The sequence below is a fragment of the Sinocyclocheilus grahami genome, unplaced genomic scaffold (genome assembly GCF_001515645.1).
Source record: "Sinocyclocheilus grahami isolate Dianchi unplaced genomic scaffold, SAMN03320097.WGS_v1.1 scaffold212.1, whole genome shotgun sequence".
Lineage (NCBI taxonomy): Eukaryota > Metazoa > Chordata > Actinopteri > Cypriniformes > Cyprinidae > Sinocyclocheilus > Sinocyclocheilus grahami.
In genome coordinates, this window is record NW_015505391.1 from 687875 (window position 1) to 715268 (window position 27394).

The 27394-nt window shown below is 38.1% G+C and overlaps 2 protein-coding genes across 2 annotated transcripts in view; one reads left to right on the forward strand and one right to left on the reverse strand.

Moving 5' to 3' along the window:
• Window positions 1–14248, forward strand: part of npr2 (natriuretic peptide receptor 2) — a 56885-nt gene extending 42637 nt beyond the window's left edge. Inside the window, exons 16-22 of the mRNA XM_016286594.1 lie at window positions 951–1097; window positions 1707–1830; window positions 8945–9013; window positions 9220–9394; window positions 10440–10538; window positions 12310–12401; window positions 13747–14248. Of these exons, the coding sequence (XP_016142080.1) occupies window positions 951–1097; window positions 1707–1830; window positions 8945–9013; window positions 9220–9394; window positions 10440–10538; window positions 12310–12401; window positions 13747–13809 (769 nt within the window). The 3' untranslated portion in view covers window positions 13810–14248. The remainder of the gene's footprint in view (window positions 1–950; window positions 1098–1706; window positions 1831–8944; window positions 9014–9219; window positions 9395–10439; window positions 10539–12309; window positions 12402–13746) is intronic.
• A 3306-nt stretch (window positions 14249–17554) lies between these two features.
• LOC107596030 (sperm-associated antigen 8-like) lies at window positions 17555–23816 on the reverse strand. The gene is made up of 6 exons (XM_016286629.1): window positions 23681–23816; window positions 23367–23526; window positions 20011–20056; window positions 17898–18012; window positions 17728–17790; window positions 17555–17641 (listed from the first exon to the last, which is right to left on the reverse strand). Exons 1-6 carry the CDS (start codon window positions 23747–23749, stop codon window positions 17555–17557), a joined length of 540 nt encoding a protein of 179 aa, XP_016142115.1. The 5' UTR covers window positions 23750–23816.
• Between the last annotated feature and the right edge of the window lie 3578 nt (window positions 23817–27394).

Sequence of the window (27394 nt, forward strand, 5' to 3'; positions counted from 1 at the left end):
GATCAGCCAGTTCAACCGTTTCATCATCAGACTCCGGCTCGAATTGGTAAGGCACAATCGATACCATCTTTTCTATGTATTGACAAGTCTCCAGGGCTGTCATTCCGTCATGGCAATGGGCGTTTTGTTTCCGACACACGCTGTACGCGGTAGACCAATCCAGAGCCATCTCTCTACGGCTCTGGACCAATCACAAAGGACTACGCCATCTGACCAATCACAGCAGTGAGGGCTCACGGAAAGGAGGGGTTTAGAGAGACTAATTCTTTGAACTGCTTTGCACGAGTCGTTAACAAATCATTTAGAATTAGGTAAAATTAAATCTATTTTTTGAGAAAACTAACGTGTTTTTTGACCTTGCATGCGTGTAAACCTGTTTTAGGAGACTCATAAAACAATATTAGCTACCTTAAAAATGGCATAATAAGGGCACGTTAAGCTCACAGAAGCCCATTTTAATTTGCCAAAAGTTAACCTTAAAAAATTTAAGCATTGAGAAGTGTGGCTCATTAAATGAATGTAGCCCTGCAGGTCTGTATGTAGGAGTGAGCTCTGACCCCTAAATAGAACAATATGATTCAGCAAACCACACACCAGCAGCACGATTCAACCAGAATCGACCACACTTCATCATAAGTGCTGCATTTCACCGCCTCATCAGATGCAACAATGCAACAATCTATATTCCTTATGAAGTGCACCGCATTATAGCTCTTAACTGCAGAACTGAGTACATATTCCTGTTTCCTACTTTCAGTGCCATTTTCATGCTTTTTTTATAATATGCTGCAATCTCTCCAGTTCATCTTGTTGAATTATTGATGGGTTACCGGTGATTTCACATAATTGTAATCTTCTACTGTAATCTGTCTGTAATTATAATCATATATAGCTGTGTAATTGCACATCATGTAAGAAGCAGGTGTCTAATGTATTTTTTTTCTCAACAGAGAAGGCAGCACCAGTATTCTCAATAACTTGCTGTCCAGAATGGAACAATATGCCAATAACCTGGAGAACCTAGTAGAGGAGCGAACACAGGCCTACCTCGAGGAGAAACGGAAAGCTGAAAATCTTCTTTACCAAATCCTTCCACAGTAAGATATGTGTTGTGTAATATTTCCAATGCAGTTTCCAAGATTTTAATTGGAGATTGAGGAAGGGATAGCTATTATTTCAAGAGTTCTCTTATTACTAGATAACTTGCATGTGATGTAACTTCTAACGTATTTTTTTTAATCTCATCTAAAAATGGCTTATTATTTTTTGAGAATAGTCTGTTTTTCACATAATTATGTAAGTGGTGAGAACTTTTAAGATTGGCTTAAGATGAAGCAGACAAGCTGACTAAATAATAGTGTACTAAACCCTCTAAGGATCTAGCTAGGAATTAACTAAGCTCATTCAGTTTTTAATTAAAGCTCATTCTTAAATTATCATAATTGATCTCAAAAGTGATTTTGGGTCTTAAGGAAAAGCTGCTGTACTAAGCTCCCATATTTCGAAATGCTGTAAATTAATTTTCAATTTGTTTATACCTTTCTTTAGTGTTTAGATAAGGATTTATTAAATGAAATTATTTTCTGTGTTCAACTATGAATTGTTAAAATAACTGATAGTTTGCTGCTACATGTCTGCTATTGTGTTTGGACTTGTGTATGGAAAATAATTTCATGCTTCACATCATAACCTAATTCTTCTCACAGTTCAGTGGCGGAGCAGCTCAAGCGTGGGGAGACTGTACAGGCAGAAGCCTTTGATAGTGTCACCATCTATTTCAGTGACATAGTGGGCTTCACATCAATGTCTGCTGAGAGTACACCATTACAGGTCAGCACATTCATTTTGAATTATCTTAAAAATTTCAGATTATTTCTAGGTATAAATTTAGATTTTGAATCCTTGATTTTCAATGTATCTTCAATGGGAAACTAATAAAAATCAATATATTATATTATATTATATTATACGCTGTAAAATATTATTGTGATTTTAATGCTATGGTAAAAACCTGTTAATTGGTTACAGTGAGTTTCCGTACTCTATATGGTGAATAACTGATCCAACCGTACATTTATTGTAGTTGTACAGTAAAATACTGTTAAATGTATGGTTTTTGGAAGTGAAAAATAACAATTTATTGTATAATTTACAGTGAAAAACCACAAATAGACATTCCCAGAAATACTGAAATAATTGTCTCTTAGTTATTTCTATGCCGTTTTTTTTACCATACATTTCACAAAAATTCTAATTTTTTTTTACAGTGCATTATTATATTATATTATATTATTTGTATATTTATATTTGTTCCGGTAATTATGCTGTATTATTTTATAATAATGTAAAATATACTAACATATTTAAATATGAAAACAAAAAGGCAAAAATATGTTTACATATGCTTACAATGACTAAAAGAATCTGATAGTGAAATTATTATATTATAAAATTATATTATATATATATAGTATATATAGAATGTTAGATTGTGGAAGATAGACTACCATGATCTGGCATATTTCACTGAATGTTTACTCAGCAAAAACAATGAAATGAATGATTAATGCACATATTTCATATTTTGTCTGCTCTATTTATCTGTGGTTGAAGTGAACAACTATATTTAGTAAGTGACTATCCTACACTATTTTATGATTATGCAAGCACTGCACATCATTTCTATGGCAAGCAACATATCTAAACTTCACAATGTCAGTGTCACGATTCACTGGGGAAGGAACGAGAAGAGGAGAATTCTTCGGTTTTGATTTTATTCCAACAAACAAAGGTTTACCAACACAGGAACTCAGGAATGACATATATAACAGCCGACACAGACTCAGGGAAACACAGGGTTTAAATGCTAGGGGCAAATGAGATAATTAATCAGACACAGCTGGATACAAATGAATACAATGAGGACAGAAACATGACCAAAAAAAGGAAAACAGGAACTAAGACAGGGGTAAAACAAGGAAACACAAGTCCACAACACTGACATTACTCCCCCCTCCCGGAAGACGCGTAACAATTCCACCGGGGAGGGGGGGGGTGGGCGCCCTGGAGGCTGGTACAGGACGGAGACACGGGAGGCCTCCAGGGCATATCAGGGAGCTCAGAGGGCCATGGTGGGACAGGCAGTCCGGGGCGACAATGTGGGACCAGGCAGACCAGGAAGCCATGGCGGAACAGGCAGACTAAGAAGCCATGGCGGAGCAGGCAGTTCAGGGTGCCATGGCGGGACAGGCAGTCCCAGGAGCCATGGCGGATCAGGCAGTCCAGGGCGCCATGGCAGAGCAGGTAGTTCGGGGTGCCATGGCAGAGCAGGCAGACCAGGAAGCCATGGCGGAGCAGGCAGTTCATGGTGCCATGGCGGGACAGGCAGTCCAGGGAGCCATGGCGGAGCGGGCAGTTCAGGGCGCCATGGAGGAGCAGGTAGTTCGGGGAAACATAGCGGAAGAGGGAACTCAGGACGCCATGGCCGGACGGCCTCCGTGGCCTTGGCCTCGCCACTCGGCCCGGCCACTACGGATGGGCCCATACTACGCACGCCCCCCCCAAAAAAAATCCTTGGGGAGAATATTGTCTTTCGAGGCTCTCCGTAGGCCTAACTCGGGAACAGTGGCCCTCCCTGGGCTTGACTTGGGGACTGGAGCTCTCCTTGGGCTGGACATGGGAACTAGAGCCCCTTCTGTGCTACCCTCGGGGATTGGAGCCTTCTCTGGGCTAAACTTGGGGACAGGAGCCCTCACTGGGCTAAACTCTGGGACTGGAACGCTCTCTGGGCTAAACTCGGGGACAGGAGCCCGCACTGGAGCGAGCTCTGGGGCTGGGATGAGGGCTGTGAACCGTCTTTTCCTCCTCATCCTCCTCCCTTGGTTACGGGTGAATTGGGCGGCCGGCGGGCTTGACATCGGAGCGGCTGGCAAGCTTGAGTGCTGAACGGCCGGCGGGCTTGTGGGAGCCGCAGCCGGCGGGCTTGACATCGGCACGGCCGGGGGCTGGGGAGAGCCACGGCCGGTAGGCTTGACTGTGAAATGGCCGGCGGAGGGGTTCCGGATTGGGATCGGAGGCTCTCCGGATGACCGCCTCCTTCCAGTCGAGGTTGGTGGTGTCTGGGAGCTCCATAGACAGATGGTAGGTTATCCCGAGCCGGAACAAACAAAGGTTTACCAACACAGGAACTCAGGAATGACATATATAACAGCTGACACAGACTCAGGGAAACACAGGGTTTAAATGCTAAGGGCAAATGAGATAATTAATCAGACACAGCTGGATACAAATTAATACAATGAGGACAGAAACAGGAAACATGACCAAAAAAGGAAAACAGGAACTAAGACAGGGGTAAAACAAGGAAACACAAGTCCACAACACTGACAGTCAGATATATAGATTCCAGCTTTCTTTTTTGGCCAGAGCCACAGAAAAGGCATTCCTTTCCTCTCGTTCCCATTGTAGCAAATTAGCTCAAAAGGGAAATATTTATAATTAATTATAACTGGTTATAATTAATAATAAATATTTAGATTAGATCTTAGAATTAACTGTAGCAGAATCAAGATTACAATTATTTGATCTGTTCATCCACCGATCAGACAATATAATCATTTATCAATTCAAAGAAAGATTATTTTCCTGGCAAATAAAGAATAACTTTCCTTCATACAGTACTAGCATTAACTTAGCATGTAGCAAGGGATCAACCTTCAGTGACTCCGAATTGTGAGCAGCACACAGAGACAATCAATTGTGAATATAAGGGATTTAATAAATGAAACTACAGCTAACATACAACAATACTAAGCAAAACACATATATACTGAATGAAGAAAAGTAAGGAAGAGAGAGAGAAGGGCAAAAGAATGGCAGTATTTCACATCAATTAACCACAACCTAATGAGAATAATCAAAGAATCAAAAATCACCTTACAAGGGGCTCAAACTTGAACACGCATCTAAATAGTTGTAAACGGTTACTTGCATTGGCTTCAATTGCTGAACAAGAGTCCTGATGCGGTAGACAACGGAGGTTCTTGATGAGTTCTTTTAGAAGTGAGCTGGAGGTTTTGCTCTGGTTCCTCTGAAGATAGGAAAGTCCACAGCGGATCGACAAAGTTACTTGAAGATAAAAACTGCCGGAAAATCAAACTCAAGAGGAGAGTTTTGAGTAGTCTTGGATAGTGTCCGTCTCAAGAAGAAGAGGTTTTGAGCCAAGATTAGTCTGAGCTAATGACTTTTGAAAGTTTCTATCCACACCCACCTTTTGGGTGGGATGGCCAATCAGAGGCATGAATTTTGAGCGGGAGAAACTTTCTTTGTCTCTGTTTATGTCCCATTTGCATGTTTATTGCTGGTCTGGAGGATTGGTACCGTTTTACCCAAAATATGCTACAAATAGTATGATGCATTTCACGATCACATAGTGTACATCATTGTTTGAAGAATAAAGAGCAGATCATTTTGATACCAAAAACAAAACATCTAGAAGATCTTAAAGCAGAGATACACTCATATACCTAAATATAAGCATTGAGAGTCTAACTAATACAAATAAAGAGTTGTAACTAGGCTAATATAATAGGGAAACATACAAACAACACATGCATATACCAGATACAATTGTAACTGATTAATTATAGTCTAAATAAAGAAATATCTTTATGTGTGTGTGTGGGTGTGTGTTATGTGAGCATGTTGTAGTTTGCTGGTCAGCCAGGCCCATTGGTCATTTACGTCTCTTTGGAATGTGTTTGAAGTTCAATGGGGAGACGAGAGTGGTGAAACTGTTTAGCATCTCCTTGATAGAGGGGGGAACCATTGGCAATTTAGCACCCATATATACTGTATGTAGAATCTGGGGCCAGGACTGTCATTTATATGCAAATGTCAAAAGGGTAAGAGGGGTCTCATAAAACCCCAATGATCATCCATGATTTTAAGCAGACGCTACATCATGTATTTTGACATGATGATCACTTTCTGAAGTTTTGCCCCAAGATGGTCATACAGTTCTCACTTGATGCTCATGTAATAATAAATTATGTGCCAGACATCCATAATGTTGTGTAAAGAAGAGTTTTTAATTGAATTTGCAAATGTAAAGACAGTCACCCTTCATCTCCCATGTAATAAATCTTGAAATATACTTTGATACTATTTTGCCTAAAACATGGTTTCTGGAATCAGTGTGAGAGGTTAGATTCAGGCCTAAAACTTTACAGTTGAAAAAGGTGTGTGCTTCTTTAAATTATGAGACATCTGAGGCCATTGTTGCAGATTTTTTAAATACTTCTCATCTGAACTCATAGACCAACTGAGTTTGGAAAGTTACTCAGAAATTAGACCAAATACAGACAACTAAACTGAGCCACATCATGGTGTTTGGATCAAAATGCAGTTCAACAGCTGTTCAGATAAATACATATAAAAATGTTTCAGTGGTTAAGCTTATAGCATGACAACTTCATAAGGAAGTTGGCCTCCATGGTTAATTTTGTCATATTTTCTGCTGTATGTATGCAAATATGTTTCTCTGTAAGGCCTCTTTCTGGGCATACATCCAGGGATGGGATGGGGGGAGAAGGTATTTTAATTTGATGGAACCATTGGGAGTTCAAGCAGAAACACATCACAGCAGTCATATCTCGCTTAACCTTTATGAGACATGGCAGAGCTGCAGACACAATAGACTTTTATTATACATTTAGTTTGAACTGATTTTTTTTTTCTGGGGCACAGATGTAGAACTATTTCTGTCAGGTTCTCATCACACCTAAAAAGCTGCAAAGAAAAAAAATCTCTAGAATCAGAGGAAGTCTCATCTGAATATAGTCAAACTAATGAATTTCGGAGAGAATGAACTGAACAGAGCAAATTTGTCAAGTGTATTTCCTCAAATTACTCTGAATTTAAAGGAGCATGCTCACTCTGTATGATTTATAAGCGTTTTGAAAAATGGGGACATGGGGTAATGTCCTCATAAGTCACCTTCTCCTTGTAAAACCTATGTCATACCCATATCATTATACAAATGTGTCCTCATATGTCACAAAAACGAGCACAAGTGCTCTGTGAAATGGATGCCTTGCCAAGCATCCAAAAAGGGCAAATCAAGGGAGCCTATATAGAAAGAGTATCTGTACCCATAACAGGCCAATTGTTTGTTTGTTTTTAAGAACAATCTTTACAATTTTGACTATGTGAACAAAGCATGGCAAGACTTCATCTGCAAAGAAGAACAGTGGGCGAAAACTGAAAGTAAATGATAGGGACTGAAGAACAATAAGAATGATTGTGTCTAAACAACACAGAACTACTGCAGCAAAAGTGACAGCAAACCTCAAATACAAAAAGAATGAATCAGAATCAGAATGAGTTTTTATTGCCAGGTATGTTACACATACGAGGAATTTGTTTTCATGACAGAAGCTCCACAGTGTAACAGAATGACAGTGACGGTGAAAACCGGTGAAATATCGGGTGATGTGTACTTCCGAATGTCCAGCAATTCGTCTCTGGTGAAACTGATTGCAGGGATATAACTAAAGACAGGACAAACTAACAAAAACATAAAAACAACTGCAGAGCATGCCACGGAGGCAGCCATCAGCGTCGGCGCCATTGTGCATTATTATAAAAATGTGAAAAAGATGGCGTTATAATTAGAGGTCGACCGATTAATCGGTTTTGCCAATTAATCGGCACCGATTGTTGATTGGCGGAACTAATGGTTATCGGCAAAAATCAATGCCGATAGTTTTCCGGGTTGCGTCCATTGCTGGAGTGGCTGAGAAGGGTCCACTGCCATTATACAGTACGAGAGCAGCCTCTAGAGGCGGAAATCACTAACAGCACGTGTTGTTTGTTTTGACACGTGACACTGCATGCTGCACAGAGCGGGAAACTTCAAACATGCATTTAAATGCAGCCGACAGAAAATCCTGCCGCGGAACAGAGCGCCATTCACATAGTTTTCCATTAAATTACATTATATTTGTCCCAAATCATTGATAATGTACGTAATGACTTCACCCTAGGCTATAAATTGTGTATTGTGCTCTTTCTGTGGCTCTAATACAGTCTTTATGCTTCATATAGAGAGCTGTAATACAGATCGCACTTTCTCTTTCCCTTTGCTCTGTTTTTTTTAAACACTGAACTTCAAACTCATTTATGCCACATTGTTCATTCTTGAAGCAAACTTATGTCTGTTTGGTGATTAAATAAACAGTTTTAGTCCGCTGCTTGAATTGAAAGTGACGCGTCTGGTGTGTGACTTCTCCGAGAACGCATCACTGCGCTTTTGTCCAGTGTGTGACTTGCATATTTTTATTTTATTTTGATTAGATAATCATGCAGTGTTCTAAAATAGAAGCAAATAAAGTGTGAGAGTACACATACAATATCAATAACATATGTAATTTTAATGCTATGGCCTTGTGTAGATATTTAAAGATGGCCATCTTTAAGCATGACTGTTGAAATTAAATGGTAATACTTTACAGTAAGAGTCCTTTTGTAATATTAATGAAAGCTTTAAAAGTATTGTTCCTAGTGTGTTCATTTCAACATTTACTATTACTAATAGGCTATATTTTAAAGTTTCTTTTTTTAACATTAGTAAACTATGAAATAACTTTAATGATCAATATAATAATTAATATATTTATGTTTAGTCATTTACAAAGTATGGTTCAGTACTGCTACTGCTTTTTTAAAAATAGTAAAGCGCTGTTTTAGTTTTGGTTTACAATTTTAAAAACTATCGGTTGATTAATCGGTATCGGCCAGTGTGGTCGAACCTAGCTATCGGTATCGGTAAAATCCACTATCGGTCGACCTCTAGTTATAATCATAAATCCTGGACAGTGTAAGCTACAAAATGAACTTTAAGATCACCTTCCTTAATTTAATAGTGTCCTGTTACTCTGTTCAGGTGGTGACACTGCTGAATGATCTCTACACATGCTTTGATGCCATCATTGATAATTTTGATGTATATAAGGTAAGTGTCTTTTAATAGGCAGTGCAATCTTTGTATCTTTTCATAAGTAATTGTATTACAATTAGTTATTATACAGTATCTATAGATTTCATAGAATGTGATTTTGAAATCAGCATATTAGTGTTTCTGAAATTATTTAAACATTAATCAGATTATTTGAAGGCTTAAAATTGTGAAAAATCTTCTTTACTTTTTGCTGATGGCAGGTGGAGACAATCGGTGATGCATACATGGTGGTCTCAGGTCTGCCTGTGAGGAATGGGAAGCTACACGCACGTGAGATAGCCAGCATGTCACTGGCTTTACTGGAACAGGTTAAAACCTTCAAAATCAGACACAGACCCAACGATCAGCTACGATTGCGAATAGGAATCCACACAGGTATCGTTACTGTTTCACAGATTCCATTATTAATATTCATTCATTTTAGGCATTTTAGGCCTTTGAAGTATTTATTAGTGTTGAGAAAACCATGGCAAGTTAAGGCAAAGGGCAAGGTTAAGGCAAAAAAGTTATTGTGGATAATAAAGGCAAATGTTTAGAGGTTGCTGTCAACTTTGTCTCTGATTTTTCTCCTAAAAATATAAAATCAAATATAAAATATATAAAACATGAAACCTTAAAATTGAAACGCCTAAAAATTTAGTCAGTTGTTGACATTTATCAAGGGTATAAATCCCTAAAATGAAGCTGATAGCTCCGATGTTTGGTCTTTTTTATGAGAATTGCTGGCATTCATATTGAATTTGTAGACATTATTATCTTGGCAAATCTAAACATGGTTTAAGAACCTCTAACACTCACGTGAGATTATCAGGGCCCCCCCCCCCTCTTAAATATGAGAAAAAGGCTTTTTATTAGGCCTAAATCACACTTTTTCTCTATTTACAACATTGATATTTTCTGTTTCTGTTTCCATTGGAGTATCTGTTTGCGTCTCTTATATATAGTAGAAGTGCAGCTGAGATGTAAGGTGCTTATCAAGTCACCACCTTTATTTCTATAGCGCTTTATACAATACTGATTGTGTCAAAGCAGCTTTAGAGTGTCAAACAGGAAAATAGTTTGTCAATAATGCAATTAGACAATAACAAAGTGTCATTTTTGGAGCTAAAGTCCGTTCATTGATGATTCAGTGATGTCATCATCCAGTTCAGCTCTCTTCCAATAGTGTCAGTGCAATCAGTCAAGCATCCCCAACTAAGCAAGCCAAAGGCGACAGTGGCAAGGAACGACAACTCCATCGGTGACTGAATCATATTCAGTACATGTGATCTGATTGCAGCCTGTTGCTTTTGTTCAGTTGATTTTTTTCCAACCTGTCAGGAGGTATTAGGACTGTGTATAAGCAGTTACAGGATTCCAATAGTGACTTAATCTCCCTCTCTGCTGCATGTGTGTGTGTGTGTGTGTGTGTGTTGAGCAGGCCCTGTCTGTGCTGGTGTAGTGGGTCTTAAGATGCCCCGGTACTGTTTATTCGGAGATACTGTCAACACGGCATCCCGCATGGAGTCTACAGGGGAAGGTTGGTGACAGAAATATGTTTTTGATCATTGTTCAGAATGCAGAATTTTTTTCCACATCATGACAATGCAGCATGATACTAAGTTAACTACATCTTGGTTTTGTGATTTTGATACTATTGGTTACATTATTATTTTTTTTTTACTTAAAATACTTTTGTTCAGCAAGGATGCATTAAATTGATCAAAAGTGACAGTAAAGACATTTATTATGTTACAAAAAATTCAAATAAATGCTGTTGAACCTTCTATTCATCAAAGAATCCTGAAAAAAATAATCACACGTGGCAACACACCTGCAGCACACCTGATTTCAACATTGATTATAATAAGAAAAGTTTCTTGAGCACCAAATCAGCATATTCTAAAGGATTATGTGAGACTGAAGACTGGAGTAATGCTCAAAATTCAGCTTTGCCATCACATGAATAATTACATTTTAAAATATGTACCTTAGAAGGTAGCTGCTTATGTGGACAGCAGACAGCGAGGCAGCTCACTAGGGTTTGAAACAAAGCTGCTCAGTAGCATTGTATACTTTTAACATGCATTTCACCAGTTCACAAGTAACAGCTGTTGTTCATGAGACTTACCACAAGTATCGACTCACAGTCCACTTCCTGAGGTGGGCTTTATTAATAATTAATAACTAGTGACAAGGACCCAGTATCCAATATCCGGTTAGATTTATAGCATGTAATAATATGTTTGCAGTTTGTTACAGCTTAATGCACACTTAGGAGCCCGTACCACATGGAGCCTCTCAGATTAAAGGTGCAGTAGGAGATCTTGGAAAATGCTAACTTGATAGCCTGATAGCACTGAAAGCCAACGTTCCACCCTCCCTGCAATCGCCATCCAAAGCCATGCCCCTGAACACATATACGCTCACAGAAGTACCAGAATACCCGAGACAACATTACTACAATAGGCTACATCAGCAGTTCTCAATTCCAGTCCTCTCACTGGATGTGAAGACGTGTGTGTGTGATGTGTGTGAAGACACTGCGCAGCGCAAATCCGTGAATGAATGTATAAATACAGATAAATACATTTAGACCACTTCAATTAATGATTGCTATCGGGATGTGAAGAGACTTTCAACCAGCATAACAAAAAAAAATTCTGAAGACAATCACCTATTGCACCTTTAAGTGCAGTATGTTGTTCCTCCTATAGCAGGACAGATTGCTCATTGACCCATATGTGTAGATTGTCTGTTGTTGTTCTTATATGTGGAGAAACATATTTTATGAAGGTGTCATCTCACTCACAGCTGTGCACTTATACTGATTGGCTGTGGCTCTTAAAGGGATAGTTCACTCAGAAATTAAATTATTTTGCTGACCCTCATTTCCTTTCAAACCCATATGACTTTGTACTAGTGAATAGGGAGATTTTCCTGTACAGCGACAGCATACAGTGACCAAGACATAAGGGTATCATACTGTAATCCATACAGTCTTCTGAAATCATACAATAGTTTGTGTGGTGAAATTGAAGATATTATTAATTGAAAATCTTCCCACATATCTTCTCAAATCTCATTATGCTTGCACAAACTTAGCACGTTGAGATATGTTATGCTAGGTTTGACATCTATGGCTCTAAAATACTTTTAGTTTAAATATGTGCAAATGTGAATTATATTTTTTTAAATATTGATTAACAGAAGAAAAACAGAAGAAGAAAAAAACCTTGAGCTCGAGTAAATGATGAGTTCTCATCTTAAGGTTGACTATTGATTATTAATGATTATCATTTCCTCCACAGCTCTGAGGATACATATGTCTTCAGCCACCAAAGAGGTGCTGGATGAGTTTGGCTATTTCGAACTCCAGCTGCGAGGAGACGTGGAGATGAAGGTATGAAGTTTCACTTGTGCTTGCTTTCTGAAATGATAAACCATGTATAAATGTGAGAGAAATATTTTTCATAAATTATTTTAAATATATATTTGTTTGTGATTGGTAATAAGGAATAAATAGTTCTCACTTTAGATTAGGTCACGGAAAATGGGAAAATGTCATTAATTAAGTGCTTTAAACCAACCTTCATTGATCATAAATTGCATTCATATTCACCATCCCTTAAAATGATTACAAATACATTAAGGACACACACACACACACACACACACACACACACACACACACACACACACACCTACCCCTAAACCTACCCTTACAGAAAACTCTCTCTCTCTCTCTCTCTCTAGTTTTCTGTGATGGGTAGGTTTAGGGTTACAGGACAGAATATACAGTTATTATACAGTTATACTGTATGTAAAAGCAAAGGTTGGTTTAAAGCACTTAATTAATTTTCCCATATTCCGTGACCTAATCTAAAGTGAGAACTATCTATGGTTAATAAGTTGTTAACAAAGCATGATCTAACTCTTTACACATGAGCTAATTAAACAATAAGAATTTGGTTCGTTTCAGTGATGATGAATGAAGAACTCACTGTTTGTATAGCATCTATAAACTATGAATTAACTATAAACTAATAATTTGCAAATTAATTGTAAGTACTTTATTAGTGAATACTTATTATAAAGTGTGGTCTAATTTTCTTTAAAGGAATTCTTTCTTCTAATCTTCTTTACCGAATTCCTAAATAATCAGAATGGTAATTTTTGTTTTCCAACATAACACACACACACACACACACACACTAGATTTAGAGCATTTGAGCATTTTATAGCACAATCTTTAATGATTTTAAAACTCAAATAGAATTGTGATTACTATTAAACACTATCCAATGACTGCAGTATCTTAGTTTCAATCCCTTAGAAGATTTTTAATAAATTCTATTTGAATCCTTGACGATATGCTCCACACTATGCGTGCAATAGAAATTCTGTACAAAATCCTTTAGGTATTAGGCAATATTTTTTCCACCAAAACGATAGATAATCTGTTCCCATCACTTTCAGATTTTCAGATATCTGCTTCATGCAATGCTACATAAGTCCTGAGAAATCTGAACATGATTTATTGTGTTGATGTTGGCCTTTCATACCAATCTGAGACTTAAAATGTCTGGATCACCATAGAGGTTAAATTTCCACGACCTGTCTTTGCAGAATTATTTAGTCTTTTTTAATTAAGAAAGAGCATATTGCTTTGTTGATTAGTTCCTCCAGCGAGCTGTTTGAGTGCTCATTGATGCATGCTATTGATTGGTGTTGTTCCTCTCTTTTAGGGTAAAGGCAAAATGAGAACATATTGGCTTCTGGGAGAGAAGACAGATGTCTATGTTATCTGAGAGCACTGCTGATGACAGGAAGTCACCAGGACCAGAGCCACTGTTTCATATACTTGTTCTGTGTCTGAAAGGGTTTCTCACTCTTGCATGGAACAACACATTATAATACCTTTTGAGGGAGGTTAATTCAGGTATATTTCATACCTGCTTTAAAACTGCAAAAATTGTATAGTTGTGTTTTTTTTTTTACAGTTAAGATTTCTTGTGCTGACAGTTAAGTATGTTTTTCTGGGTGAAAGTCTTATTTTTTGTGCTTTCTGTATTTAGATTTTTGGAAACTGGTGATGTGTATTTGGCATTTTTTTAACACATTCAAGTGCATTGAATGGTGGTTGTCAAGACTGAGGACAGAGTGAAGTTTTATCATAATGTAATATTTGTATATATGTATATCCAAGACATTGTAAGATATTTTGTTCAATAAACTGAATTAAAAGCAGGTTCTTGTGTTGTCATTATTAGCAAAACTCTTGTAAATATAGTCTCAACAGTAAGGAATTGTGAATATTAATGAATCCTTCCAGAAGGGCTCTTTCCCACTCAATACACCTTCCCAAAGGGCTTTGCAGCTTATTGGCACAAGAGACAAAGAGAAAATTGCACACTTGAATAGCTCACTCTTTCTCAGAGCTACATTAACAGCAACACTTAAGCTAAATACTCCACTAAATACTCCTTATTGATCACAACCTAAAAATAAAACCTATTGAAAAGTACTCAAAACCATTTAACCCTTTCAGACCTGATTTTTTTTCACAGTACTATTTATTTTTTTACATTTTTTTATCAACTTTATATTTGCTCTTCTCCAATATAGAAATGAGTCTAAAAAACAAAATTTGTGTCAACTCTTTTTATTATTATATATTTTTTTCATGTCCACTACAATGGACTCCAGGACTGAAGCAACATAAAAATCCCCATATTTTAACCATACTTATGCACTTGAATAGCTCACTCTTTCTCAGAGCTACATTAACGGCAACACTTAAGCTAAATACTCCACTAAATACTCCTTATTGATCACAACCTAAAAATAAAACCTATTGAAAAGTACTCAAAACCATTTAACCCTTTCAGACCAGACTTTTCACAGTACTATTTATTTTTTTACATTTTTTTATCAACTTTATATTTGCTCTTCTCCAATATAGAAATGAGTCTAAAAAAACAAAATTTGTGTCAACTCTTTTTATTATTATATATTCTTTTCATGTCCACTACAATGGACTCCAGGACTGAAGCAACATAAAAATCCCCATATTTTAACCATACTTATGAAGTATAGTTTGTGTATAGAGTTGAACTACAGTATATGTTGAAGATTTTGAAAAGAACAATACTGTAAGAATGGACAATGCAATAAGAATGTAGAAACAATGTAAGATGATATGAAGTCTAAAAAAAACCTTGTTTGATCCTTTTTGTTGGTTGCAGAGGGTGAATCTGAGTATATGTGTAAATGTCTTGTGTGTATGTGAATGTCTTTATGTGTCTGGTTGTTTTGATGAATATATGATTGTGTGCATTACAGCATCAAGGCATCGATGTGTTTGGAGGGTGTGAGAGTGTGTGTTGCTGTGTATTCATTGATCTCACATCCACTATGGCTGTTTCTCTGATATGGCTGATATAGTCACTATCTGCAGGACACTGGCCCTCCAGGAGCAGGATTGGCCCCCCCTGTGTGTGTGTGTGTGTGTGTGTGTGTGTGTGTGTATATATATATAGAGAGAGAGAGGACACTATGAACTCATGATCACAGCTGCTTCTCGTCCCCATGATTCTTAATTACCGCCCACCAGCAGCTCCGTCACAGTCAGTGCTGTTGCCAAGTGGTCATTCTGCAAAGCTTTGCACACCGATATATATTCAGTAACAAACATGCTTTACCAGGGCTTTATGAAATATAGTCACAGCTTTCGGTTTATAATTGTTTCATTACAAAAAAGCAATTATTAATAAATAGAAGTCAAAATCACCTTCTGTTGGTTTCAAATTATGACTTTGTGAAGTCTGTGTAATTAATTAGGAAGACAGTATAAAAACATTGATACTGTTCAGGAGCTGAATTTTGGCTAGACACACACACAAACGCACACGCACACACACACACACAGGTTTGTTTTTATGGTTTATGGGGACTCTCCATAGGCGTAATGGTTTTTATACTGTACAAAGCGCATTTTCTATTGCCCTACACCAACCCTACCCCTAAACCTACCCCTCACAGGAAACTTTCTGCGTGTGTGTGTGTGAACTCATGATCACAGCTGCTTCTCGTCCCCATGATTCTTAATTACCGCCCACCAGCAGCTCCGTCACAGTCAGTGCTGTTGCCAAGTGGTCATTCTGCAAAGCTTTGCACACCGATATATACTCAGTAACAAACATGCTTTACCAGGGCTTTATGAAATATAGTCACAGCTTTCGGTTTATAATTGTTTCATTACAAAAAAGCAATTATTAATAAATAGAAGTCAAAATCACCTTCTGTTGGTTTCAAATTATGACTTTGTGAAGTCTGTGTAATTAATTAGGAAGACAGTATAAAAACATTGATACTGTTCAGGAGCTGAATTTTGGCTAGACACACACACAAACGCACACGCACACACACACACACAGGTTTGTTTTTATGGTTTATGGGGACTCTCCATAGGCGTAATGGTTTTTATACTGTACAAAGCGCATTTTCTATTGCCCTACACCAACCCTACCCCTAAACCTACCCCTCACAGGAAACTTTCTGCATTTTTAGATTTTCAAAAAAACTTATTCTGAATTATTTATAAGCCTTTTGAATTACGGGGACACTGAAGCTGTCCTCATAAATCCCCTTCTCGTTGTAATACCTATGTCATACCCATGTTATTATACAAATTTGTGTCCTCATAAACCACATAAATATGCACACACACACACACACACACACACACAGAGAGAGAAAATAATTTAAATGTATTTTTCCTTGAAGCAACAAGATTAAATTGTTTAGGAATCAAGCCAGTTCACAGGCTTTCTGTGGAGTTCCTCAGATAATTTTTTTTTTGTAAAAACAAAGGGAAACACTGAATTAATGAAGTCTAAAATTACTTGTTGCCATAGTTACCCAATGTTAATCCCTGCTGAAAGCATGAAAGAGGAATCCAGCAACAGAACAGCTCTGACTGACAGCACAGCTGTGTGAAAGTAAGCCATCCTGATCCAAAGAAACAGTGCATCAGTTGATTTTCAACAAATAGTTAGAGCTCTCCTCTCTCAGGGTGAAAAAGGCAGTCACCTGCACCCAAATAACCATTTTCTCATTTGGCCACAAAAACAAGTAAATTATTTTATTATAGTAGTATTAACTAGTCACTTGCTTTTCGTTAAAACATTTGCTAAGTCAGGAAGTCATACTTGGCATGGAAAACATTACACAAGTTTACCATGAAAAATATATACACACACTTAGCAGGGCATGTTGTCACACTATAAAGTATGTTGTAACACTTGGAAATTACATGTGTTGCGAATATACATACATTTTAAATTAGGTTTATTAATCATTAATCAAGTCAGAAATTATAAATTTCAGGGATTTTTTTCAGAATGGTCATGCAGGGATCATGAAATGCAGTGAGTGACTAAAATAAACTCAACTAAAATGAAGACATGAATGAAGACAGGGAATAATGAAATGATCAAATGTTGATATTTTTTAATTCCTCACAAAGCATTTTCTGATGGGCACAGCACTGTGTCATTGAGCTGATCTAGTTGAAATTGGTGTACTAAAAGTGGCATTTCTTTTAAATGGATGATCCTTAGTTTTAACTGTTGTCACACCCTGTGAAAAGAAAACACTATTCATAAAACCACTCCAGTACTGCAATAAATAAACATATTGAATGAAACCTCACAGTAGATTCTGACCTGAATTTTCTGATAGTTATCACTCCAAACTGTGATGGCCTGCTCAGTTGTGTAATCATGATCCTGGAAGAGACGAGCGGATTAATGCCAAAAAATACACGCAAATACATGCACATGTACAGTCAAAGCAAAAATGTTATATTTAATAGTTATGGTGAACAGAAACAGACCATGGCCATTGGTGCACGGACAGACTTAAAGCCCTCCACCTTGTAGTCTGCTTTGGTCACAGAGCACAACTCTGGGGCTGGAGGCTCTGTGTTCCTCTCTGCATGTATCTGATCACTGTGAAATAGATTGCATTTAGTGCTGGGCGATATACTGGTTTGAATTAATTACGCAAACAGTATGAATATTTAAAAATCGGCATACAAGTGGCTAAGCGGTGTAGACAGCGTTGTGAATTGAGAGAGGATCCCTGTTAACTGCATACACTTCTGACTAATGGTTAGAGAGCCTTTAGAACTATTAATAACACACAACTAATTTTTTAACTGGGCAAATAAACCAACTGTAAAGCTGTTAAAAGAAGCCAGGGACGCTGAAGATGAACGCAGAGGAGAAAATACTGGAGCAGGCAGAGCAAACTCACTTTACCATGTGCGAAATGTTGAAAAATCCTAAATACTGAATTGGGGGTGGGGGTTTAATGTATCTTTGAGGGGAACTGACCGTCTTCAGAAAAGTTTAGATGGTATTTTCTTTTCATCTTATAATGCATATGTAGTATTTAAAAGCGCAGCACTGCTTTGTTTAGAGCGCTAACCAAGGAAAAGCTGTATTTCTGCTGTTCCATAAGCGCCGACTGCTGTCAGAGAGTGAATTTGCATTTTAATTCAGCCCGTTTGCAGTTTTTGTTTCATGCAGATATGTTTTATGTAGCAGAATTTGTCAAAGTTAAGGTCAGGCCATTCTGTTTTTGCTTCAAATTTTGAAATTATACAATCTAATTTACATTAAAAACTACTTATGCTACATGTTTGTTAGGATTGCAATTACAGTGCAGTGGTTCTGCAACTGTTTTATGATTTCTGATTCATATAAACCCAGTCAGGGGAAAATAAAAATCCCCTCCCCCCCAAAAAAAATCGATACAGATTTTTGATCAAACCACCCTGCACTAATTACATTATGTTAAAAAACTACGTTGTTGGTTTGTATTTGTAATTTAATCAAAGAGTTCTAATATACCTAAAGAGTGATATCTGTTGATCTCAATGGCAGTTATTCAGCTGACACGTGTAGCCTAGAAACAAACTGCATACTGCCATCGTTGCTTCAGGCCCAATAAGTTTCGAAGAAATTTCTGACTTCTTGTTCAGGCTGATCTGCTCGAAAATGGCTTTTAATATTGCATAACACACAGTCACTATGATGTGTGGAGATGATGAAGTAATGACTCATGACTAAGTGAAGCAGAAGGAGTCTCTCTAAATAAACAGATGGATGAAAGAAAACAGATTTAAATATACGTATGCACGTCTGTCTAACATTTATTCCCAGTGACAGCAATCTGACATAGAGAAAGAGCCAACTCAGCCTTGATATCTTACGATTATATAAAAACAAGAATTTCATAAATAAAGTAGAAAATGCAACAGTTCTTCATTCACCTTTAGATCCATTGACTGTTTCTCTAGAAAATTAAGCATGAAAGATTTCTGTTGATTAAAAAATTAAAACAGTATTTGTCTTTCCATTCCCACCTATACCAGATCTGTGGGTATGAGGTACTGTCTCATTTCAGAATTATATTTTCCCCCCTCTCTCTCTCGCTCTCTCTCTCCCTCTCTTTAATTTATAAACAATATACAACCACTTGTCTGGGGTCAGAGACTTGTTGTCAAGGTTATGTTCAAAAATTATAATTTCTGTTGATTAAAAAATTAAAACAGTATTTGTCTTTCCATTCCCACCTATACCAGATCTGTGGGTATGAGGTACTGTCTCATTTCAGAATTATATTTTCCCCCCTCTCTCTCTCGCTCTCTCTCTCCCTCTCTCTTTAATTCATAAACAATATACAACCACTTGTCTGGGGTCAGAGACTTGTTGTCAAGGTTATGTTCAAAAATTATGTAGAACGTTGCATGATAAATAAAAATGTAAATTATTTATTTGAACTATGAATCTAACCATGACACAAATATTCTTACATCACTCCTCTCCCACTGTTTCCTCTACTGAAACAAGAAATGTGGGAGGATCATAAAATGTCACTCGTGTTTTACACACGATGAGGTTGTTAAACATTAAACATTAAATGCTTGTTTATTTAGCTACCTTATTATTTTGATGAGATCATTTTCCAAAAGTTCAGCTCGTCTTCCTAAAATGAAAACAACAGTGAAGTTTATTAAAAAGATTTATGCAGCAGAAAGAACAGAGGGCTTTATTTGAAAGGACCTACTATATAAGCTGAAGAACAAAAAGGAATTTTAATAATGCAAAATACATTTTTAATCCCTGGGTCAGCTGACAGAACGTCTCTGTTACGTATGTAACCCTAGTTTCCTGAAGGAGGGAATTGAGACGTTACGTCCCTCCTGCCACAATCCCTCAGCGGGATTCGTCAGGGAGGGGCTGTTGAGAGGAGCAATCAACAAGATCTGCTCCTTGTCCTCCCTGATCTTGCGCAGGGTCTGTGCAAAAAGGCTCACATGGGGAAAAACGCACACTCGTGTAGGCCCCACGGCGAGCTGTGTGTCAGCGTGTCCATGCCGAGGGTCCCCTCGGTCAGGGAGTAAAAGAGCAGACAGTGGGAGGATTCGACGGAAGCAAACACGTCCACCTGAGCGTCCCTGAATTGACTCCAAATCAGTTGGACCACCTGGGGAGGGAGTCTCCATCCTTGTGGGAGCGTGAGAGCATGTCTACCGCATGACTGAGCTGCCCCGGAATGTGATTGGCGCAGTGACTTGAGCCGTGCCTGACTCCAGAGGAGGAAATGGCAGGCGAGTTGTAACATGCGACAGAAGCGTAGACCTCCTTGATGGTTGATTTACGCAACGGTCGCAATGTTGTCCAAGCAGACCAGCACATCTTTGCCCTGAAGCAACGGTTGAGCCCATCTCGGGACTCGGCGAAATAGCCAGTGCTGAAGCAGTCTCATATGTATCAATCCGAGCGGCATTACCACGGCTGTGGTTGACATATGCTCCAGGAGCCTCTGAAATTGTTTCAGCGGAACCACTGTTTTCCTCCTGAACTGGGCATGCTCGTTTGTGAGACATGCCATCATGTTGACCAAGTCCAACTCTATACAGAGAAAAAAAGATGCTCTGCACAAGCTGAGGTGTTGGAGCACAAGGTCCCTGTGTTTGTACAACAGATCTCGACAGTAAGCTAGAAAAAGCCATTCATTGAGATAGTTGAGAGTTCGAATGCCCACTTCCCTTGGTAAAGACACTAATATACAGGGACAGCCCAAAGGTGTAGGTGTAGGTGTGGTGTGGGGGGGGGGTTATTGGCATCGAGACATGAAAGTATGTGTCCTTTAGGTCAATCGTTGCAAACCAATCATGTGGCCGAACGCATGTGAGAATGCACCTCTGCATCAGCATCTTGAACAAGAGCTTGTGTAGGATCCGATTAAAGACGAAGTATATTCACCACCTTCATCTCAGCTGGAGGGACAGGCTCTATTGTGTCCTTTGCCAGAAGGACCACAATCTCCACACAGGACAGAGGCACCATTGTTTGCCACCGAGGTAAATAGGGTGCCACTGAACCTGGGGTGGGGGCCTGGTGAACTGGGTCACGTAGTCGAGTCTGATTGTCCGAATGAGCCAGCGGAATGGGCAGGGAAGCACTAGCCAGGCCCCAGGCTCTGTTTGAGCGGCGTCAAAGGAACAGTAGACATACCTACGGAGGGGCAGCGAGGAGGAGCGCTGGACCCCAACCTGGGAAGCGTTACATCCCGAGGAAGGGGTGATGAGTGCATTATAGCACTTATCTGGCTCCATGGATCCCACGAGGGAGTGGCCAGTTTATGCCTGAGGAAGCAACGCGCCCCCGAAACGCAAGCTCTTAGCCTGTGTCGTTGGGGGGGTAGAGGCTGGGAGTGAGGAGACATCACTTCCAGTATATTCACCACCTCCTTGAAAAAAAGAGCAGTGTATTCACCACCCCCTTGAAAAGAGCAGTCCCATCTATCTCCGGGTTGCTTACTGCTTCCCTGTCTGCCTGGAGGGCTTAGCGGCTGCCTGGGGCATGGGCTGCATCGCCTTCCTGTGGGTGGCTCAGAGTTGCAGCCGATGCTGTGCCAGAGCAGATGCAGAAACCGCAAGGGGGACGCTTTTGGCAACAAGCAGACTGGGGACCAGCCCTCGGCGGCCTGGAGGCAGTGGTCACACGCCGGGGCAGGATGAGTTTGATGGCCTTCCGTCTGTTTTCGGTCTGTCTGAGAGCTATGCCAGTGTCGCCGAAAAGGCCAGCTTAGGAGATGGGGTCGTCAAGAAATCACACTTTGTCCACAAGTTCAGCCAGAGATGGCGCTCCTGGACCACTTGCAGAGAGCATAAACCATCCACAAATGCAGTCTCAGCATGACACTGCTCTTTTATTTGCCAATTTTCAATGGCCTGTTTTTTACTACTAAGAGGTGATTGGGACACCCAAGTGGGACTACCTAACGTCAGTTTCTACGTAAACGTCAGACGTCACTGAAAGGGAACTGTCACTATCCCTTTCAGACCAGTTCTGCATTTTTACTATATGTTACATTTGTGGATTATAAGCCTGTTTTATGTCTTTAAAACATTTATTTTTTGCTGACATACTGAACAATGTTCTGCTAATTTACGTGCATCACAGAGGTAAACTCTCTCAGCTGACATAAATTATTTTGTCAAGAATCCTTTGGACACAATGGACAGTCATGAAACCATCTGTTAAACAGCTGAAAACACGATATGCTGTGTCGTTTTTCAGCAAATGTTTATTTGTTTATTTAGTCATTTATTAGACGCTTTTATCCAAAGCGACTTACAAATGAGGACAACAGAAGCAATCAATTGTAGTATTAAAACAGATCCAAAACTAAAAGCTAAAACTTTATAAATACTACCTGTACACATTTTAAAAATAAAGAGATTAAATAAAAATGACAAATGCATACAACAAAATTTCAAAACTTAACATTTAAATGAAAACCAAAAAAATAAAGCTAAAAACAATTCAAAATATTAAAGAACAAAAGGTATAAGAGTATAATCATGATTCTAACATAACACTAAGCCAAAACACCAAAAAAAAACAACTACATATGTGTATGTACAACCACACACACATACATATATACTGTATATGTACATACACATTTATGAATTCAATATATATATTATTTCATTTCCATTTAGTTTGTTGAAGTATTAAAATAACTCAAATTAAATAAAACTAAAAACTTAAAGACCTATACAGACATAATAAATTCAGACATAATGTAAGTAAAATTAAAATAAATAACAAATACAAATAATACAAATCAAATGACAGTAGTTTATCAGTAATCCTAAAAAATAGCACTGCCAAACACACATGCTAAAAAACAACAACTTACTTACACTTATACTTACTTAAATGTTTATTTATGAATTCATAATATCCTTATTATTAAGCACTGTATAATTGTAACCTACCTTTTTGTCGCACCCCAAGGCTTTTAGGAGAATTAAAAGCAGCTTTAAATGTACTGAGTCCCTGTACTTTAGCAGCCACGTCCATGGTAAGAATCCCAGTGTGTCCATACTTATGAACACGTGATCTAGGCCCGGTCCTGTCTAGCAATGCTGTAGCCCTCTGAAGCACGTGAAAGAAAAGTGTAACATGTCATTGTCAAGGTGAGTTGTGATAAGATATAAGCGTTCATAACTACAGGTGTACCAGGATCACAAGCAAAACTTTGCTAAGCCTCAGCCTGCAAGATTATTTAAACATGCTGTGTGGAACTCACCTCCTCAACCCAGTTTCCCAGTAAACACCTTCCACCAGGTTCATTTTCCTCATTAACCTCTGAAGTCATTGCACTCACGTTTGTTTGCGTTACGACGCTGTTTGATAAGCAACGGCTTTGGAAAATAATTTTCTTGTTAAAAATTTTATTTTATTTTTACAATTTTTTAAAACGACGAAAACCCAAATAAATTATTTGTGTGTGTGTGTGTACATAAAAATGTTAGTTATAAAATTACAATTTAAAATTAGACAAGGGAGATATTTTTTTTTAAGAAATTATGTTTCACTATAATTCTTGACCAAGTAGCATAAATAATACTAATAATACATACATACATACATACAATAACTTGAAACAGAGTAGTTGCATTGGAACTCCATGAAACATGTCAACTGGATGGATATAACATTTGTCTGTCCTCATCTGTCTTCCATAATCTGCCTGTCTGCACTCTACAAGCTACATCTGTATGAGACATGTAATCATAGGCATATAGTGGATCAGTTTTCACATCACTCAGTGGGATGTCACCAGGCATTTCCCCAAAGGATGGATGGATAGGACTTGCATCCAGGAATCTGGGAAACATTTGGAGAAAGCTGAACTGGTGCATTCTGTTAAGTCACTTTCAGACAGTAACTTCTTATACACTGTGCTGAATGTTGTACACTGTACTTTCTCTGAACTCATCCCCAAAACCACAAGCCAGTGGGTTCCAAACTGTTGAACTGAGGTTAGAATAGTGACCGAAGTCTCATGCTTACTGAGGAAATGCATAGACAGATTGATAGAAAGAAAACGAAACACAGAATCTGTAAAATTCAGACCATTTTATTTTTAGAGCTAGGGTTTACATAAATCAGTATCTTATTCTGAACTTTCAACGACCACAATGAAAATCTGGGCAAAATCTAATTTAAATTTGAAAACTTGTCATGATAGGAAAAACTTATTTTACCAGCTCAAATGCATCTTCACTGACTGATTCATTGCTTTTATGCAAAATATTGGGAAATACTTTTTATGGTTCCAAATTAGTAATCAGAATATTTACAGCCTAAAAAAAGACCATCTAATTAACAAATATTATAAAAAATGCCAATTGAATTCCTAATGGAATTTATATCATAGGTGAATGATAGTGCTCAGATATTTTGCTTTCATTGGTCCGCAGACTTCATTGAGCTATCTGTTATGTTTCATTTAACTATCAGCCTTATCTCAGATATTAAAGACGTTCATTTGTGATTTTCCTTTCCTCATGAGATCCTAAACAATCAAATGAAGTCAAAATGGATACAAAATATGCACAATTTATTTTCCTAGCCCCATAGCTTTAGGGGGTTTGGACTTCCATGACTTTATCAAACTTGGTGTTGTCAAATTTTTTTCCAAGTCTCTCTCACCAAACACCTACTGTACCATACAAGCCATGTTCTCTAAAACTGTCAACACATCACTACTTCTGGGCCACTGAGCAGCTTCAAAATGTCGATCCTCCCAGTGACAAGGTTCTCCCAAAGCACAACATCATTACCATTTGCTCCAGTTTAAAAATAGCATGTCTATTAGCCAGAGAGAATGTGCAAAACTTTTTCAAACTTGCACCATTTCTAACACTCACTGCTCCAGGAGCTTAAAACAACATTTCCCCACCCAGAATTCACAGTGTGTCTTATGTGTGTTCATTCACACTGGCAGGATTTGCCCAACCTTAATTAATTCTTCCTTTGCTTTATGGACAGACTGGTCAGAAGCCGATTGAGTCTCATCACCTGACCCCTTCCTCTTTTCCTGTTAGATGCTCTGTGGCTTTGCACTTAGTGTCAGACATGGAGTGGTATAACGAAGACACATACACACATAAATTCACCACTTACAGAAACTGTTTTGTAATGAATTTTGTCCTTCTTACATGCCGCTTTAGTCTAGGAATCTAATCCTCACGTTGCTTGTAATTATTTTGAACATACCACAGAGTATTTGGCTTTTCTTTTTTTGTAATACTATACATATGCAGGTCATAACAGGTTAAATTTAGAAGAATAATCCTTTAGGTTCATTTTCAGATATTGTGAGTGATGCTTGTCCATGCAAAACTCACCACCATGATGCTAGTGTGTTGTGGTTGCCTGATAGTGTACTTCTACAGTTTGTGGCTGCTAAGCCTGAGCCTTAGCAAACACTACTAAAAACTGTGTGGAAATAATGCGGCATTACTTTATTGATGGTGAATTTAAGTTTTTGTACACAAAAGCTTTGGCTTGGTCATTTGGGGATTAAAACAATTAATAGTTCTTTAATAGTAATACAATTGATTCAACTGCACTGATGAGAACTGTCGGATGAGAACAACATTTGAACTGGATTAAACTGGATAATGACACAAACTTTGTAACATTAACACAAATCAATAACGTTATTGATCTGAACTGAATCACCATTGAACTGAATTGTGCTGAATAATGACACTATTGTCATCTGTAGAGCTGTTGTACAGCTCATATTTAACTTGATTTATAACTGATGAATTCTGCTACACTGACTGTTATTTTCCTGTTTATTACTGTGAAGCTGCTTTGACACAGTCTGTATTGTATAAGTACATGTCATAAATGCTATATAAATAAATAATGTTACTTGACGTTTTTGCTATGTTGTAGTACTCAAGTTCAGACACTGCCTTGATTCTTCCTCTAGTCTGAGTCCAAGACATTTTTATGGTTTTGGTCTTGCCATGGACTCAAGAGCATTTGGACTCACTCTTGACTCCAGACTACAACACTACAACACTGTGGATATGTTTTGTGGTCTGTGCCGATTTGCTCTGTCCCATCTGATCTCTGGACCAAAGAACAGTATGTGTATGAGTGCTGCGGAGGTTCGTGTGACACTGACATGAAACCAAGCTTCATTCACCACAAAAAAAAAAAGAAAAAAGAATCTTGTTCATACGTCATTCAGACCTTCCTTATGTCTCAGCCTTGACTCAACCTACTCAGTTCACGGCCTGGACTTAAATTTCTTTATTTTGTATAAATGTGTTTGGGTTTTGAAAAAGTTACGATTTTTGATTAATATTAAATCAAAATGATAGGTTTGTACCAAACCTAGGCAGTTTCCAATATAGACAGCATGTGTGACATTCCTTCATCCTCAAAAAGTCCTTCATCCACAATAGTACGATTTAAGGACTTTTTTGCTTACTTTTGTACAATAAACAATTCTGGTACTATGTTGAGTCCACACTTGGTGTCCAATGTAAAATATATGTCCTGAACAAAAACCAGTTGAGTACTGAGTTGATTTTCCATCTAATGTGAATGGACATTTTATTGTGAATATGCCTTCTTTTTGATTTTAGAGTCTCTGGATTCCACCGATGAAGGTTACCAAAACATTATTGAGAAAACTGGAAAACCTGAAACTTGGAAAAGTATTTTATTACTTCACTAAACCGCTGTGGTACCTTCTCAGGCAGAGCATTACAATTACTATGCCTGGCATTTACAACAGTATTTTTACAATTTCTTTGTTTTTGAAATGTCAGAATTGACACATTTGTTATTGTGGTATCACAATATGGTCCTTAACCCAGCCGAGACAGTACAGTACAGTGCTATAACTTTTGAAAATTTTCTTTCACCACTGAAGGACACGGCTGTGTATTGTGTCTTCAGATATGATCAGGAAGTGGATAAAGATATGAAT

Bases quoted from the DNA above. Each gene is read 5' to 3' on its own strand.
- LOC107596030 (XM_016286629.1), bottom strand. From the start codon at position 23,749: ATGACTTCAGAGGTTAATGAGGAAAATGAACCTGGTGGAAGGTGTTTA. The intron at 23,527-23,680 runs GTGAGTTCCACA...CACGTGCTTCAG, and splicing joins TGGGAAACTGGGTTGAGGAG to AGGGCTACAGCATTGCTAGA. The intron at 18,013-20,010 runs GTAGCTAAATAA...TCTATTTCACAG, and splicing joins GATCTCATCAAAATAATAAG to TGATCAGATACATGCAGAGA.